Source organism: Bactrocera dorsalis, chromosome 1 (assembly GCF_023373825.1).
Source record: "Bactrocera dorsalis isolate Fly_Bdor chromosome 1, ASM2337382v1, whole genome shotgun sequence".
Taxonomy (NCBI): domain Eukaryota; kingdom Metazoa; phylum Arthropoda; class Insecta; order Diptera; family Tephritidae; genus Bactrocera; species Bactrocera dorsalis.
In genome coordinates this window covers 1,827,861-1,845,510 of record NC_064303.1, presented here as the reverse complement: position 1 = coordinate 1,845,510, position 17,650 = coordinate 1,827,861, and the positions used below count along the sequence as shown (strand labels likewise).

Sequence of the window (17,650 nt, the reverse complement as noted above, 5' to 3'; positions counted from 1 at the left end):
CTTATGGCCTATGCAGACCACTGCGAAGTACCGAGACACCGTCAGAAACGTGACGAACAACGCTCTATAGATCATACACCGATAGGCGTCATGGACCAACCGGCAGGTAAATGAAGATGAGACGGATATGATACTCTTTACATAGATGACCAAAATTATGACATGGAAATCACCGGGGCTTAACAAGGTTGAATTAACAATTAAGGAGCATACTAAGTATAGCAAACCGATGCGGAAACTTGAATGTGAAGAAGATGATGAAAAGGCCCAGTGGTGCTCTAAATGCATGTAAACTGATGCTAGAATAAATACGGAGCTATCACCTGGCCTCTTGCGTTGGTGTTATACCTTGGTAGATCAGTCAATTTCACTTTTTTGTGCTTTGGTGTGGTAGACCGTTGTTAAAAAAATCCATACAGAAACCCTTGGAGCGGATACAGTGACTCACGGTTCCCCGCATAATGGAAGCGCTAAGAATCCTTCTAACGGCTATTCTTGAAAGATTACTCAACCTTCCACCAATCGACATTGCAGTGGACAGCTCTGCAGCAAAATCAGCTGCAGATGAATACTCCACAAGGAAGTATAGGCATAGCTCATTATATAGAGGATTGGTGGATAAAATATAGTAGCTCGCATACCCCCAAATATAGTGTGATTTAGGGGAGGAGGTCTGAAGTCATATTAAAAGAGGGTGGATGGCGCAGAAGCACGCTACTCGCCAATATACGTTAGAGAATGTTGCTAGAAGAAAGGAGGCAGGTGATGTAGCAGCTGCCAGAAAGTGACTGCTTATACATATACTAGGTTCCAGGCCACAAAGAAGTTTCAGGAAGCGAGCTAGCAGATAAGATTTCCGTTCATCTGGCTACGGAACCAGCACCGGAAATACAGAAGTCATTAAACCGGTATACGATTAAATTTCAGAAAAAGCACACAGATGGATCAGGTCGAACTAAAACGCCATGCACGATCTCCAATATCATGTGCAAGAGGACCGAAGAAAAACTCTCATGCTTTTTACTCACACCTTCTCAAAAAGACTACAAGAGCCATGTTTGACCTAATAACAGGTTATAAGCTACTGGCACTTCAGGCGAGCCGGATGAACATAAATAACGACGATGCATGCAAAATGTGATTGGATGTCCAGCATTATCTAGAACTCGCCTTGTATAGATGTTTACTTTTTATCAACGAGCAAACAGAGATAGTAGAGCTCGGAAATACCTTGACCTCTCTTGCAATAGCAGCTGAATATGTCAATATTAAAGCAATATAATTTATTCCCAATAAATATCTAATAATACACTCGCCACTAACTTTACAACAACCTCTACCATCATCGGTGGATTACTATCCTTAATCTGGAATTAAAATTAATTGACTGCAAAGTCGCAATTTAATATACTTAATGGTTGCGCCACCGAAAGGAGGTAAACTCTTTTGTCACGCCTTTCAATATTCCACGTCCGCAAAGCTAGCGCACTTGCTTGTGCCACTTAGTTGAATTTGTTTTTGTAACAAAATGTCACAACCTGCTTGTCTCGGCTATCGGGCAATCTCTTTACACTCAAGCGACAACACGATTCATCGACTGCCGGACTGTCAACAACTTTGCCGATAATGATTTTGTAATGAACTGCTCCATGGCTACACCCATTCACATCCATACGCACACATATAAGCTATGTAAGCATATATGAGCTTTCTATACGTCTACTCGTTTATCAACGGTACATTTACGAGCACTTCATCACCACCGCCACCGTTTTCTCTCATTTACTCCACGTTCATAAGGCGTAACCGCGTCAATGGCTTTGGCTGATGATGCCTTTACGAGCGACGCTATCGCCGGTGCTGTAGCCGTTATTGCCGGTGACAGTAATGGTGTGTACAGCATGCAATACTGCGGTTGTTTACTACAATAATAATTATTAGTCAGTTATCCAGTGTCGCCTATGATTAGGTTTTACTGCAGCCATTTAAGGCGTTGATTAAATGCAGTTGGCCATTTCTTTAATTTGTTTGCTTGGCCATCACTCCGGCTTGACGTGGCTGGCGACAGGCACATGTGCATATTGTCATCATGTACAGTTATAATCATATTTCTTATGCAACTGTTGCTAATTATAGGCAAGTGTTGGTGTGACAGTTGGCTGCGATGGTTATCACTTTTAATGTGTTTATATTTTATATTGTCAGTTAATTAAATCGATATTAAGTGACGCATTATTTGCATGTAATGAGCATCTGCGTAATGTTGTTGTAATATACTCATAAAAGTGAGTTGAAATTGCGTAAATATTTAATAAGTAATTAAAGCTTTATTTAACCTCAGCCATCTTGCATTCGAATGCATTAAGGACACATACAAGGACACAAATTTGATGCGTTCCACAGGATAGTGCAATTGACTAATAATAAAGGAGACATTAAGATATTAATGGAATATAAGAGTTGATTTTCGAATAATATTGAGTCCAAGCTAGGGAATTTTGAATCTTGGAGAATATTTACAGCAAAATATCTGATTTCTCTATATCTAGCTTCTAAATAAAACCTTAAATAAGTATTATATCTTAATAAATGCCATTACTTCAGCCAACCCCGAGGCCTAAAACAACTTTTTGACTTGTGTTTCTATGTATAAGAACAGGTAACGTTAAAATGTGGATAGTGACATTGCACTCAACCTTACGGAAGAAAAGGCATGTGGATCTAACGCTGTCCAAAGCCACAAAGGCACTCATGGTATGCAGACGCCTAACCGGCAGATCCTTGGGATGCAAGCCAGGTATCATAAGATGGCTATATATCAGGATTGTAAGGCCTATTATCAATTATGGAGCGATTGGCTCCAATAACGTGGACAAGGATCACATTACCTCAGTCGCGCAGCTGTAGTTATTTTGACCTGAGTAGCCGAGTTTGGAAGCAACGACTGTGCGCAAAAATCTTTCTACTCGTTTGAAAATATGTTATCTATTCTTTATATGGAAAAATAACAGCAAAAAGGTTTTTTCGAACCACACAAAATACTTTGCAACTCATTTGCATAGAATAATTCTAACTGTAACTGCGGATGCAAGGATACAAGTGCTTTTATTGTGGTCGGCGTCAATCACATGTCAACATGCCACCTGAAGACGCTGTGACAGACAGCACGAACTGTTGACCAACTCACTGACCAACTGAATGGCCCAACAGAAGTGGAAGTAATGGCAAGAAAGAGTGTCCGAGGGTAAAATTAATGAACATTTCGGAATATCAACTATCCAAGTATGTGTATGTGTGTGTAAGCGAGTGGACGACAAGCAAAAGCTGAAAAGTCATTAATTTTAAAGTCAGTTTACTGCAGTACTCACAAAAACTGCATGTGTATGTGTGTGTGCTACAGGAAGGGAGGGGGGCACCGTAAAAGCAAGTTGACATTTACAAGAATAAATGTGCGAATGAATGCAAAATTATAGCAGACAAAGTGCGAAGCGTGAGTTGAGATAAAAGTTAACCAACAACAGCAAGAACAACAACAACAACAATAGCAATGTGTGCAAATTATAAAGAGTCAACCTGTTCATTGTTACAGTGACACATTCGCCGGCAAGTCCCCACACGCCCATAAAGCGTACACACATACACGCACTCACACTAATGCACTTGCATGCAACTACACGCCACATAAATTTCAAATGTATAGTTAAGCAGCACAAAATGTACATTTTTCTTCATTCATAAGTACGTCACATACAACATAGCTGTCTTTTTTTTTGTCTGACTGTGTGTGTGTGTGTGAGGTAAGAATCTGCGCTTCCCCAGCTTTCTATGTATTTGTGCGCGCGTAAATGCTGTTGTATGTTGGCGCAAGTGCTGGCTGCCTGACACCGTTAAGGTGGCGCTGATGTGGCTGCCAACTACAGTTACTGCCGCGGCAGCGACAGCGGTGAAGGAGTATGCGAGTGCCATAAATTGTGGTGCTCCTTTATTCAAATACAATTTTCAGCTGTCATTTTGGCAGGACATGCGCTGCCTCTTTTATTTTCTTACTCACAAGTGTGCGTGAATGCATGTGTGTGTGTGTTATGCTCGCCTCATTCGCAGCTACACTTACACGCTGCGCTTTTGTCATTGTCCTGCCGCGTTGGTGGCAGTTTACCGTTGTTTTTCGTTTCGCGCACTCGTTTATTATGTCGAGTGTCCTTATGTAAGCGTGCATGTGCTAGCATTTCGAATATAAACGTATGCTTTTGTTTGTGTCTCAGCGCTTGTCTGTGGTTTTTCTTCACCTTAACGCATATGTCCTTTTCCAGTTGACCTCTCTAAGAGTGAAATTTGTGCGCATTTGGCTTTGTATTTCGCCTTGAGTGTCTGGTTTGCTTTTGACGTTGATCCTGATACATGGTCTTGTTTATTTCCAAGTTTTTTTCTGTCAAAAGTGGTCGCTATATTCTCAAGATCCGTTGGTTTAACTGAATAATTGAAATGTGATACTTTACTTCAACTGACGCTAGGTAGATAGGTAAGTAGATAAAGTGGATGTACCAGTGAAACCATCGGAACTATGATCCAGCACTCCATTATGTCCTCTCTGAACTTTTCTATGTTTCTGATGAAGTTCATTAATACAAAGAGATTTATCTGTGCAACCTCCAAAACATTCGACAGATAGTTACGTTTCTTTTCCTATACAAAACTATGCAAATTGCTGTGATGCTGTGGTCTAGTAGGTGGAAAGAAATTCTGGTATCTACTTTTGCTGATAAGATATCTTCACCCACTTAATTATGTCGTTAGGAGCCATCCGTTTCCATTATCGGCACCATACCAGTATATTATATATTATAATCAGCCTAACAACTGCTGTGTAGATCCAATGAGTTACCTGGGTCGTTAGTCTCTATTGGGACTCCACAATCCTTTTACATGTGTAAAGAGTTCTAGCTGATCTCTTTACCCTAGCGTCTAAGTGTCGCTTCCATGAAAGCTTTCTTCGTAGCCCTTCTTTAATAGATTCAACAAAATAGGAGTATGGGCGCTTTTTTGATTTGAAATTTTACTTACATCCATTTTTCGTCGAGAAGCTGCACATTTGTCGAAACCGCCGATATCAGACTACTAAAAGATAAAGCTGCCTTACAAACTGACTGCTCTAAATTAACACAAATATCTTTTTAAATCCTTCATGCCATGAAATATAGAGCCGTGAAGGGCATTATAGTTTCCGTTTAGCCAAAGTTAACGGCTTTTCTTGTTTAAAATAAAATTTATATAAATCACCTACATCAATGCGATACCTTTGAGGGCGCCCGGGTGTTGTCACAACAACCTGTTCCGCTGCAAGAGCCGGCGACTAAAAAGCGAAAGCAAAGCGTGCAAAAACTCGTATGCTCCTCCAGAGACAATGTAGTGATGTACCTGAATTGCAGCTTTCTTTATTATTTTTGTAATTTAAAATGCTGCCACCTTTCGCTTTCACTACAGCTGTCGTCCCTACTGGCTTTTGTTGCGCTGCAGCTTCCGTTCATAACGAAATTAATGTTTACTTCTTTGTCCGTCTTCTTTGCACCCTCACATATCTAACTGTAGCGTGAGTAAGTTTTAGTCCGACTGAAGTGGAGCAACAGCTCAACTGCAAATGTGCTACATATGGCGGGCATTACGCCACCTGCCGGGGCATGCATCAATATGACAGCAAAGTAACACGTCAAAGTGTCGAAGAGTGTCAACGATTCACTTGGGTTAGTATGTCAAAAGCAGTTTCGAGCACAGTCGCTTTAAGATTCCACACTATTCTTTGTTGCTACACTTTTCTATTAAAACATTTTTTGGGCTTTAATGTGGAAATCTTGTTGCATGTGAGAAGAACAGTCGGTTGCTTTGCTGAGTGCGTTCACAAGCATATAGCTAATGAAGTGGAGTTGGAAAGCTTTAAGACTTTGTTTCAGCAGGTGATAATTAATAAATTCTTTCTTGAAATGTGAAAAAGGGGAAATATTTGTTTTGGAGTTACAATATACCTAAGTAGAATATATCCCTCCTCTGCTTTTTGAAGTCATGTAGAAAAGTTCATCAGGAAGAACTTTAGAGTAATGTGAACAAAATCTTTAATCTTCAATTCTTCAAAATAGACTTTGGTGCTAACTTTATAAAAAGCTGTGTAATCTTAAATTAGCTTTGGTGCATATAAATGAAGGCTCATCGAGACTGGGCAAAGGGAATTGTAAGATATTATAGTCATTTATGAATTTGAAAAAAAATGATTTTATTTTGTATATTTATGAAACATACATATATTTATTTCAGTTAATTCACCGAAAATTTGAAAAAATTCCTTAATATAGTACTGCAATCTGTACCCAAAACTCAAACGCAGTTTCTAGAACGCTGTGCTCAGAGCCGGCGAGAAAAAATTCTCTGAAAGGCTTAACCGATCGCCATTGAATTTTCATCTGTTCAGATATATTTGTTAGGTAAGGATCAAAGAAATATCATTTCTGGCCACATTTTCGATTTTTAAGCTAATCTAAAGTATAAATTTGTTTCACGTTTGCGTTTTTGGAGCCATAAATTTGTCAAAAAACAAAATTTTGCCTAGTCCTTTGATATCCTTCAGCATTGGTCGCCCCTCTAGTAATAGTAATTTGCGCAACCCAAATCGGCACCAACATTTCTACTACAAATTGATAGGAATACCACATAGTTCCCACAATCGGGATACAGATGAATGAACCCATCGGTTTTACGCCCATTCTCTTTTTTGGAAGTGTGGGGAAACCCGCAGAAACACCTCTCTAAGCCAAATTGTCGAGATACCCGTGCTTATGGTTGAGTGGCCAGTAATTTCATTGCTGATCGCAAAAGCTCCCCTCCGATACTCGGGGCGGTCGGAGGTATATAATGCCTTCCTTTCGTATACCCGCTCTGCGAACGAGTGACCACCTCTTTCCGTCTGACTAGTGGGAACGAAATGAACACAAAGCCTTGACAGCGATTAAGGCTTTCAAAATGGAGTAGAGACCCATAATGGAATCCGAAGAAGATAAGTTCCGCGCTTCCAGCTTGGAGTCGAATAAGAGTGCTCCCGGATGTATCAACCATAATATCACATATTGCTATTTTTTAGAGTTTTTTAGAAAATGAAGTTATTTATTTTCAAAATAGTATAAAATTGAAAATAGTTCGAGTTTTGTTATTAAAAAAGTAAAAAAATTTGAATCCATATACATATCCCATTAAATAATTCTTCAACTAACGCTTCGCACTACCATGTCGCTAGTACAGTTGAAATAACTGTCAGTGTGCCATTTACAAGTCAAACAGGAATCACAGGTGCTATATTTATGTATGTGAACGCAGTTTCTAATTCAGGACAAACCCTTATTCAGAAATTCACTTTCAACATGTTGGACCGGGAACGTACGTAATATACATATCCACAGGAACAACTCAACAACAGCTCAACTGTCAATGGTGGCAAAGTATGTGGTTGTGCGCTTATTGAGTGTCATGTAAAGGAAATATTTACATATGTATTAGTATGGAGTCGACATTATACATTCCTATATATGGGAGTTATTCAAACCGAGTCCAAAGGTTTTCAATTGCACTACTCCATAGAAGTTGGCAAACAGTTGTTGAAAGCCTAAATGTATGCTTCATTTGCTGCAGTCGGTTGGATATACATGGGTATAATAGTATATATCTCAATATGTAAGTATATGTGGAAATTTGCCATGCAGGCAGAGTTGCATTTGCAAGTCAACAAATACAAATTATATAAGTGAGCATGGCGACTGTATATGGGTCAAATAACCAATATATACATACGTATGTGTATAAAAGTTTTGGTGATTTTTTCACTGAATACTTTCACAACAATTTGATGTGAATGAAATTGTAAACAAATTTCGCCAGAGTTTAACAGAAAATTGTCAACACATCCTTTAGAAAAACATTGAAATTTATTTCACTTTTTCATTTTCACTTCCACTTCGAAAAAATATATGCACTGCACATATGTATATGTATGTGAGCGTGTGTGTATTGCGAAGCGTGAAAAAATATTTGTAATCTGTGTATGTAGTGGACATGGGAATGTATTCCTGAAGGATCCATTGAAGTAAACAAACCACAGAAAAACATACGCTCACACGCTTGCAAAATTACACAAATGCTTTAGTGAAGCGCATCTAAAGCAGATAAACCAAACTAAAAATCCTGAATGAGTTACCTTTGCACACATATAAACACATGCATGCACAGCGCACAGACAAAGCAGGAAGCTCAACTTGGCGAGTGTGAAGTGCCGTTGGTGTAAAGCCGCGCTGAATAAAGTAAAAGTGCACCGGGATGCCGCTACTCCAGCTTATTTTTTGTTGTAAATAACGTGTGAAAGCATGAAAGTGAAAACTTTTGATATTTAGGGCAGTGTTCTACGACCAGAGGATATACATATTCAATAAAATAGAAGCCAGTCTCTCCATATGTGTCAAACAAATAAGGGACTTACGTACTCACGTGTGTTTTTCAATATTTTTGTTTGTACATAATAGATAGGAGAAATCACTGATGGCGGGGGCGATGCGAAACCATGCTGTTCACCAATGAGTTGGCAACTTGAACCCGTTCCGGTCGTCCGCTGGCTCACTAACACTCGATAACTGAAACTTTGCTTGCTTTATGATTTGATATTGTAGTTATTTCCGAAGCATTTATGTTGGTTCACTTCAAAGTGTCGCCATAGATTACAAACCTTTTGCGGCTGTAGGTGGAAGTTTGTCAACGCTGGAGCACCTATTATCCATATGGAGTTAAAATAAACCTCGTTCGGGTTTCTAACATCTTTGACCTGAATGTTATTGACACCTTGTCTCTGGGCCTTGATAACAGAGTCCTCAAAGCAGAGAAACGAAAGAAGTTTGCCTTGTGGTGAGCTAGTGTAAAGACTTGGAGGCCACATATAAAGATACCCAGATGGAACGCAGTTATTCCAACAGGTGATAATGTGGTATCCATACACAATTGATAAGCAGATTCCTTTCCCGACGAACAAGAACCACACTTTATAAATCAGTCATTATTAACGTTCTATTTTACGGCACAGAATCATGGACGATGACGATTCGAGATGAGAAAGCACTTCTACCATTCGAGAGAACCCTCCTCCACAAGCTCCTATGCCATTCCCGTGAACACTGAATACAGATGAACATGAAACCACAAACTGAATGTGATCTATGGCGACATGGATATAACTGTAGTTAAGCGCAAACAATTCAGCGAATACGTTAGTTAAGCCATGTCGTACCATGAAGATGATAGTCCAGCGAAGAGTTCCGTTGATCCTAAATAACTTCTAGAGTGGAGAACGGTAGTAAGTGTGCCTATATATTAAATTGAAGTACGAAGTACATAGAGACTTGCCCGCGCTTGAGTTGTACAACTAGCGTGTCCTCATTAAGGATAGCGGCAACTGGCGAGATTTTGTGTTCTCGGCCAAGACCGACCCAAAGTTGTAATGCCAGAGAATAATTTCTTTCTTATTTGTCTTGAGTGATCTAATGTTTATGAGTGTATATTATATAATAAGTTGCCTTTCTTTTCTCACCAATGTCGACGAAATAAAATCTTAAATACAAATTTAATTCGATAGTAAATTTAATAAATTTCGGAGAATTTTCATTACAAATCAATAAGCATGTTTAGATTGATTTCTTTGTGAAAAATTTTGTTCAGTCCAAAGTGTGCGCTTAGTAGGCAACATTCATCTTTGCTGTATCCACTGCGCGGGTGTCGACTGGGCAATGGGTTTCGCTGCTTACAATTTCATGATCGCAAGCTGGCTTTTGCTAAAGTTGTTACATTGCAAATTGGCCTATGCGTTGCTTATTGGCCTACCAGATTCTAATCTGAAGCGTGCATAAACACAAAAATTCATTATGGGACTTTTATCTGTCACTTTGTATGACAGCCATATGTTATAGAGATTCGATCTCAAAAATTTCTTTGGAGATTGCAACATTGCCTCACATTGGTTTGGTGAACACGGCAGTTCCGAAAAATAAGCAAGACCGATATCTCCTACAAATAAAAAAACCGTTGGAAAAACGGACATCGGACAGACATAAATATATAATTTATAGGATCTTTGACGTTTCTTTTTGGGTGTTACAAGCATCTGGTATACCTAACATACCCTGTTCATGCGATAAACGTGAACATTTTCCTGTCACTGCGCCAGTTTTTATATGAAAAAACAATTAACGCATTTCTATATTGAAAAATTTCTTATAAGAATCTATAACCAATTTCTTGACAGTCCCAAACTTGGCAGCTTAAAACTTTCCAAGGGCCGGATTCTATTGGGAGATTACCCGTGCTTTCGGCTTAATCTTGATGGTATCAATAATAGTTTTCTATTATTTGCTATTTACAGCTGTGAACGAAGTTTTAATATATTGCCTATATAGAGCTGTTACATTTAGAGAATATCCCCCTTCCTCGTTCCAACTCTGCACGTTAATATGTCTGCATTTCTGCTATTTTATTTGGCACCTAAAAAGTACCGTCTTCACGTGCTCATTAACGTGTGAACAAACAAAATCCGCTCGTCTATTTGCTTGTCTGATTTTTATTTCCATTTAATATTAACATATGTGCATGTGCGGGTGCTGTAGCTTCGCATAAACAAGCTCCTGCTGGCGTTCATTTATTCATCTGTTTATTTGCTAAAATCACTCGGTTTCGTCTCTTACTTCATTTATTATGTGATTTGGTGCTGCAACGCTTGTTTCCGTAACGTTTTATGAGCACATGAGCGCATAAAAGCGAAATAAAAAACATTTATTATGAATTGAGGTTGGGCTGCTACACACACACACGCCGTCACACGTTGACAGAGTCAGTGTACCAGATTCTAACACCTAGACAACGCTGAGTGGATACAATATTTATTTTCCGGCATATAAGCACGCTTTTGCCAGGTAACTACGTCATTCCAACGCCAGGCAGCTGTGTCGCCTGCGCTCGATTCGTTTGCGCCCAATACAATTTCCTTCCAGCTACTTCTGGATTTTCGCCCTCTCTCGCGCGCTAATGCCGTTTCCTTTGCTTAAATCTGTGACCTAGCTACACACTACCTCACCTTGCTTGCTGCCTACCAACTGCCACCCACTCCAGCTCCTCATTTGTTGCCCATTCAACTCTATTTTATTTCCTCTGATGTTGCCAACACTCTCACTCATCCATACATACAGACAATCGCACACACGTATGCCGTAATTTTATTCCCTTTTGTCCCACTATTTGTAGCGCGCTCCTTGGGGCTTGGCTTATTAGTTCGTCCAGGTGAAGACGACAACGTGACTGCCTGTCACTTGTCGCCCATTCAGTGCTTTCATTCATGCTTCTATTGCCAATTGTGCGCAACGGTTGTTTTTGCTGTGGCACATGGCAGCGCATACAAATTTCGCTTGACAGCAAGCAAAAGTATGAGAGCACATATACGGTCCATAATATTTTGCACGGCATGCGAATGTGTATATGTGCCACATGTATGCATGTTTGGGTAAGTGTGCGCTCTCTGTTCATTCACCAAAGTGTCTGTGAAAATAATTAAGCGGAATTTCACTTTCACTTTTCAACTTCATTTGCTCAGTCATAGCAGATAAGTGAAAGCGGCATGTAAACCTGCAAGCATACTTTTATGCGCATAAACATATGTACACATTAAATGTCTCAGCACTTATCCCTGTCGTTCCTTGTTTTGTGCGCTTCGCAGCTGTGTTGCTTTTTTGTTCCTTCTTTTATGCTGTTTATCTTGCTGCTGCTTTTTAGTGGGTCACGTCAGCGCAATTAAACTTGTAGTTGACTAGGTGTTCGTTTTAATTCTTTTCATTTCCTGCTAAGCCTATTTTTAGGCGCACAAACAATTTGCTGCTGAATATTCAATTGCTTGACGGGCTTAGCACTCACTAACTTTACTGAATATATTTGTGTATAAAGTCATCATATTATGAGAGTGTTGGTGGTGAAGCATGTCGTTGGTCTGCTCTAATTAAAATATTTTTGGTTTGTATGTAAATATATTAAAGTAAGCAAGGCAGATTTATTTCTTTAATGACTTAATTTTTTTTAATAATAATTTATTTTAAGATTTTTATTGACGTTAATAATATCTATGAAAGTAAATCTAAGAAGTTTTGGATTTCTAAAATGTTGCCTACAATTAGGATGTTGCTAATTTTTAAACAGTTGCAGTGAGCAATTCGGAAAAAGAAAGATTCAATAACAGAATAACCTGCCAATTTAAAATCTAAAGACTTCTTTTTTTAAACTACATATATGAAATATTTTAATAATAAACTGTTGCCCACATTTAGGATTCCACAACGTTTTAAGCCCTTATAGTAAGCATTTCAGAAAAAGTAGCGAAGAGCAAAATTTTGAGCATTTAGAAAACATTTTCTACACACTTAAAATCCTAACACAGTTTTTTTTTCTTTAGAGTATGTCAATACAAATATTTTCATACAACCATGTTGCCTACATTTAGGATGTCATAGGGTTTTAGGCTTTTATAGCAAGCATTCTAGAAAGAGTAGGAGTAGCACAAAAATGAGTATTTGGGAAATCACTTCTAACAACTTAAAATCTGGTGTCTCCAGATATCTTTCTCTTTAGGCTATATTACTTAGTACAATACAGAAAAATGTTTTTATACCGATTATTGCCTGCATTTAGGATTACTCTCATTTATAACACTTTTTTAAAAGTATTTAGGGATATAAAGTTTCAGTAACAAAATAACCTGCATTTAGAGAGTAATTTAAACAAACTAAAAACCCAAACGCACCAGTTCTTTTGATTCTCTTTTGATAGCTCTTGAATAGGTGTTAATTTGTCAAAATAATTTATTTTATTTTGTAAATTTGCTACCTTAAAAAATCACAGAGTACTTACCACATCAATTATTTGCATTAAAGTTAAACCAAAGCTTAATTGTAATGGATCCGACTCGTTTAAAACCGGACGCTCTAGAGTATTATAAGGATCTAATAGATCATGTAGCAGTCTCTTTTCATGATATCCTGCTAGACCAACTGCAAAGAGAAGACAGATAAGAAACAATTATACGATTTGAAATTATTAAAATACTAAATATTCGCAACTTATCATTGTTGTTTTTATATTTATACCCTGAACAAGATATGTTAAGTTTGTCAAGATACCTTTAGAAAATTAAAGGAATCCGAAGGTTCCCTCACATTTTGCGATATCGCTCTTAAAATTTGCATATATGTTTTTCTATACACACAGCTTATCATCTGTTGGAAGCGGCGATATCGGACCACTATAGCATATAGCTGTCATACAAACCGGCCGATCAAAATCATATCCTTATAAGGAAACCTTTACTATTTCTCAAGATATTTTCATGAAATTTTGTGCAGACTATTCTTTAAGGCAATGAAATATTGTCTGAAAAAATTGTTCAGATCAGACTACTATAGTATATAGCTGTCATACAAACTAATGTCCTTGTAAGGAAACTTTTCCTCTTTCACGAGATACCATCACGAAATTTGGTGCAGATTTTTTTTTTAAGCAAACGGTAAAATCTCTAAACAAATTTTTCAGATCGGACTATTATAGCATAAAGCTGTCATACGCACGATATTTCAAACCGCCCATAGTTCCTCTAATTGCTTTAAGAAAAAGTTTAGTTCAAACTTTAAAAAGTATAACAGCAATGATTAGTTCTATTCATACCAAAGACTTTCCTATTTCCAAGCATTCAAGCGTCGTACTTTTTGTATACGTCCGTCTAACCCATAATGACGTCTTAAATCATAACAAAGTGTTATAATTAACTCCACGGCATCCTGGCGCAATACAAGCGAAATAAATCCGCAAATATGAATGTTCCACCAAATTATGTGATTAACCTTCTGTATTGGGTTTCCACAAATGTTGTTAGATGCTCGCCGCGCACGAAATAAAATATATGAACAATCAATAAATATTGTGTGCAAAAGGCACAAAAATGCCACACTAACAACAACTACACATATAGTTAGCAGAAATCGCTTTTCCCTCAACTCGTACAAAGTTGCGTTCTGGCGAGGGTGGAAGGAAAGGTTGCCCGAAATATGCGCCTGATTGCGCACACAGATGTGATTGAGCTGTCACAACTATTTACACACAAACTACGCATACACAAGCACGCAATTGTGAAAATCTTCGTCGCCCAACTCTTCTTCTTCTTCTTTTCTGTGTAACAGTTATGTAGAAAAACCCCTTCAAGTGGCGCGCTTTCAGCTCGATGTGTGCAAACGATTTAAGACCCAATTTACTGTGGACTTTTGCGGTGGTGTATGCCTGTATGCCTTCATGTTTTCACTTTGCCCAACCATATGATGTCATAAATCAAAATTCAATCAGCTGATTTTGACAATGCAAACGGCACATACAGAACTCAGCGCACACAGGCTGAAAGGAAAATCGGAAAGAGTGCTGCTGCTACCCACGTAAAAGGGAAAAGACACTTGATTGCCATATTTAACGGCAAAGGGCAAGTGATAAGGCTGCTTATGCGCCCCTGAAAGTGCGCTTTTGTGCGCGACGTGTGTGGTTTGTGGCTTGTTACAACTAACGACCAACACTTAAGCGTTCCTGCTTTGAGTTTGCGTTGCGCTGCGTGAGCCGGGAATGACACAGATGTGAAAATAAATAATAATAATCCACTTGACGTTTGTATTATCGTCTAAGCAAGAAATAATGAGTGCCTAATTTACGATATTACCAAATCATATAAGCAGCGATGAGCACATAAATAAGTTGATAACTGTTTGCGTATATGCCGTTAACTGCATATATAAGCACGCACATCTTGAGTGTATATAAATAAGCTCGAAGGAAGAAAAGAAACAAGCTCAGAGAAGGAATAAAAACAAGCACTAAGCCACATTAGTGGCATAAGCCCGCATCGCAAGCAACGTAAGCGGCTAAACATCTTAAGCATGAGTTACACAGCAGTCGAAGAACGTTCTTTATGAGCTGCTGCTCATATATCACTGAAGCCTGCTGCCCACAGCGCCGCACTTTATTTCGTGGCTAGTTTTTGTATTGCCCCATATCCTACTTTTCGGTCGAATTTAAAGCCTTAAATTTATACACAAGCACCCTTTTCAATGTTTTCGCATGCCGCGTGCCTTCTTATGTGTGGCCGAGCCTGCAAATGTATTGGTTGCCACTCATAAATTGTCAAATGTGCGCATAAATTTTCAAACTTGACTGCGGCAAAGTGTAGTGGAAAAATGTTTGAGAGGCGAATAAATTTTATTTGAAGGCACGCACGAACCGATAATACTTAAGCTTAAAGCATTTGTGGCATAAACCCGGCTGGCTAGCTGGAGTTTGGGGTGAAGTATATAGATTTTCTTAGGCAAAAGGCATTTCGAGTCATAAAAACGTTATAGCGAATTGAATGGCGAAAAGGAAAAGGCAGAATTTTGTTAAAGATTTCCTTTAAATATATTAAATGGGTTATCTATTGATTGCGGAAGGAAAGAAGTTATTGCTTTATCGAAATATTTAAGTAAATATTATATGCTTTGATATTATAAAGTGTAGTTCATATTAGAAATTGTTCGTTGATGATTTCCAGAGCTTAGTTAATGATCTCGAAAGGATTAACCAAAGATTTTATAATAATAATAATAATAATAATAATAATAATAATAATAATAATAATAATAATAATAATAATAATAAGTTAGGGTAGTATTGACCCGATTTCATACAACAACAAAAAGCAACAAAACTTATCAATAATATGCCACAATCTAAAAAATATTACATGTCTTTGTATGGAAAACTTTTTTCGTGATATCCTAAAGAAATTTAACATGTGTTTTTGTTTAAAGTAATGGCACAATATCCGAAGGAATTATTGAGATCGGAGCATGGCATATAGCTGTCATGCAAGCTGAACGATCATTATTAAGTCCTTGTATAGAAAACTTTTTTATTTGATAAGATATCTTGACGAAATTCGGCAGAATTATTCACAGAATCTTAAAAATATCTTCACGAAATTTTTCGTAAATTATTGCCTAAGCAATCTTACATGCTTCAAATGAAGTTCAAATGAGTACAGATTACCATAGCATATAGTTGCCTTCACACCGATCGATAAAATTGAAGATAGAGACTTTCTATAAAATAATATTAAATAATTATGCCGTTGAAGAAGTTAATATTTTTTCTTGTACTAACCTAAAAACAATTTTTGTTTCAAATACATCCAATAATATAATTTTAGTCCCTCTCACGTTCATATTAAAGCGCTGGCTAGCCAATTACTATTTCAAAAAAAGTTTTTAACTAAGCAATAACTTAGCTAATTATACCTTAAACCGCACTATTTTTCTCGATGCCCAAAAAAAAATCTCAAAAATCTGCAAACATTATTCACTTACTTAGAGAAGGAAAGGTGGGAAGGGAGAAGTCGTTAATCGTGCATGTCAAATGCAGCAGCGGTAAAACACCGCAACCTGATCAGCTGCTACTTTTCTTGCTGAACTGCAATATATAAGCGCTGCGTGGTTTTGCCGCAGCTACATAAATAATTCATTGAATTAGTGTACCGCTTGGCCAGCAAAATAATCCGGAGTTTAAAATGTACAAGAACCATGTTGCAACATTTCGCTTTAGCGCTGGAAGATACATTAGGCAAGCAGAATTTATTTTGTGGCGAGCACAAACAACGAGAGATAAATGCAAAAACACTTACACACACACACGCATTGGCAGCTAAAGAAATGCAAGTGATAAGAAAGTGGCTGCGCAAAAGTAGTTGCAATTGCAGCAAGGACACAAGGACGTAAGTGCAGGATGCCTGCGAGTGGCAGAGCGGCTACTTCACCAACAACTGCCCGCCTAACTTCACACGCTGCCACAGCAACAGCAACAACAACAGCAACGCTACTGAAAGCGTCAAGTGAAGTGGATAAATGCGCCAGTTTTTGTCGTTTTGCTTAAGCTCGTGCGGAACTAAGTGAATTTTCGTGCAAAAACAAAAAGAAAATAGCAAAAAAAGAACACCAAGTTGGCTCGAGCTGTCATAGCAGCTTGAAAGGAAACTAAGACTGCAGAAAAAATGTTGTAAAGCAAACAATGAATGCGGTGTGTAAGACGCTGCCAAGCAAACAAGCTGAAATATGTTTCATTCACGCTCCCACCGAGACTCTTGCAGTTAAAATGTAGAAAAAACAGACTAAAACTACATCGACATCGAATTTTGCTGCCACCCATCCACAACAGATGCGTATGCAATGAAATTCTGACAGCTAGAAACGCGAAGAGGGCAGCAAAAAGAAATGTGGAAACGTAAGCACTTCGCAGGCTAAAGCCGTGCTCGTTGCTGCAGCTGACGCAGGCAAAGGTATTTGCAAGTGGAAAAGCATACTTTCTAAACCTCCGTTCCCCCCTTAACTGACGGTGCATAATTTCGATAGAACTTGCTGTGGTGGTGGCGGCGGAAATGTTGCAAGGTTGGCGGCACGGAGTGCGAAGTGCGAAATGCAAAACTGAAACTTGAATGGTTCGCAAGTGAAATGCACTTTGTCGGTACTTTTGACAGACGTGC

At 38.3% G+C, this 17,650-nt stretch overlaps 1 protein-coding gene across 2 annotated transcripts in view; it reads right to left on the bottom strand.

Annotated features, from left to right (window-relative positions):
* The window catches only part of LOC105232452 (neuronal acetylcholine receptor subunit alpha-7), a 208,731-nt gene that overhangs the window by 74,461 nt on the left and 116,620 nt on the right, over positions 1-17,650 (bottom strand). For both annotated transcript variants that reach the window (XM_011214134.4, XM_029552836.2), the window contains exon 4: positions 12,961-13,100. In XM_011214134.4, the coding sequence (XP_011212436.3) occupies positions 12,961-13,100 (140 nt within the window). The remainder of the gene's footprint in view (positions 1-12,960; positions 13,101-17,650) is intronic.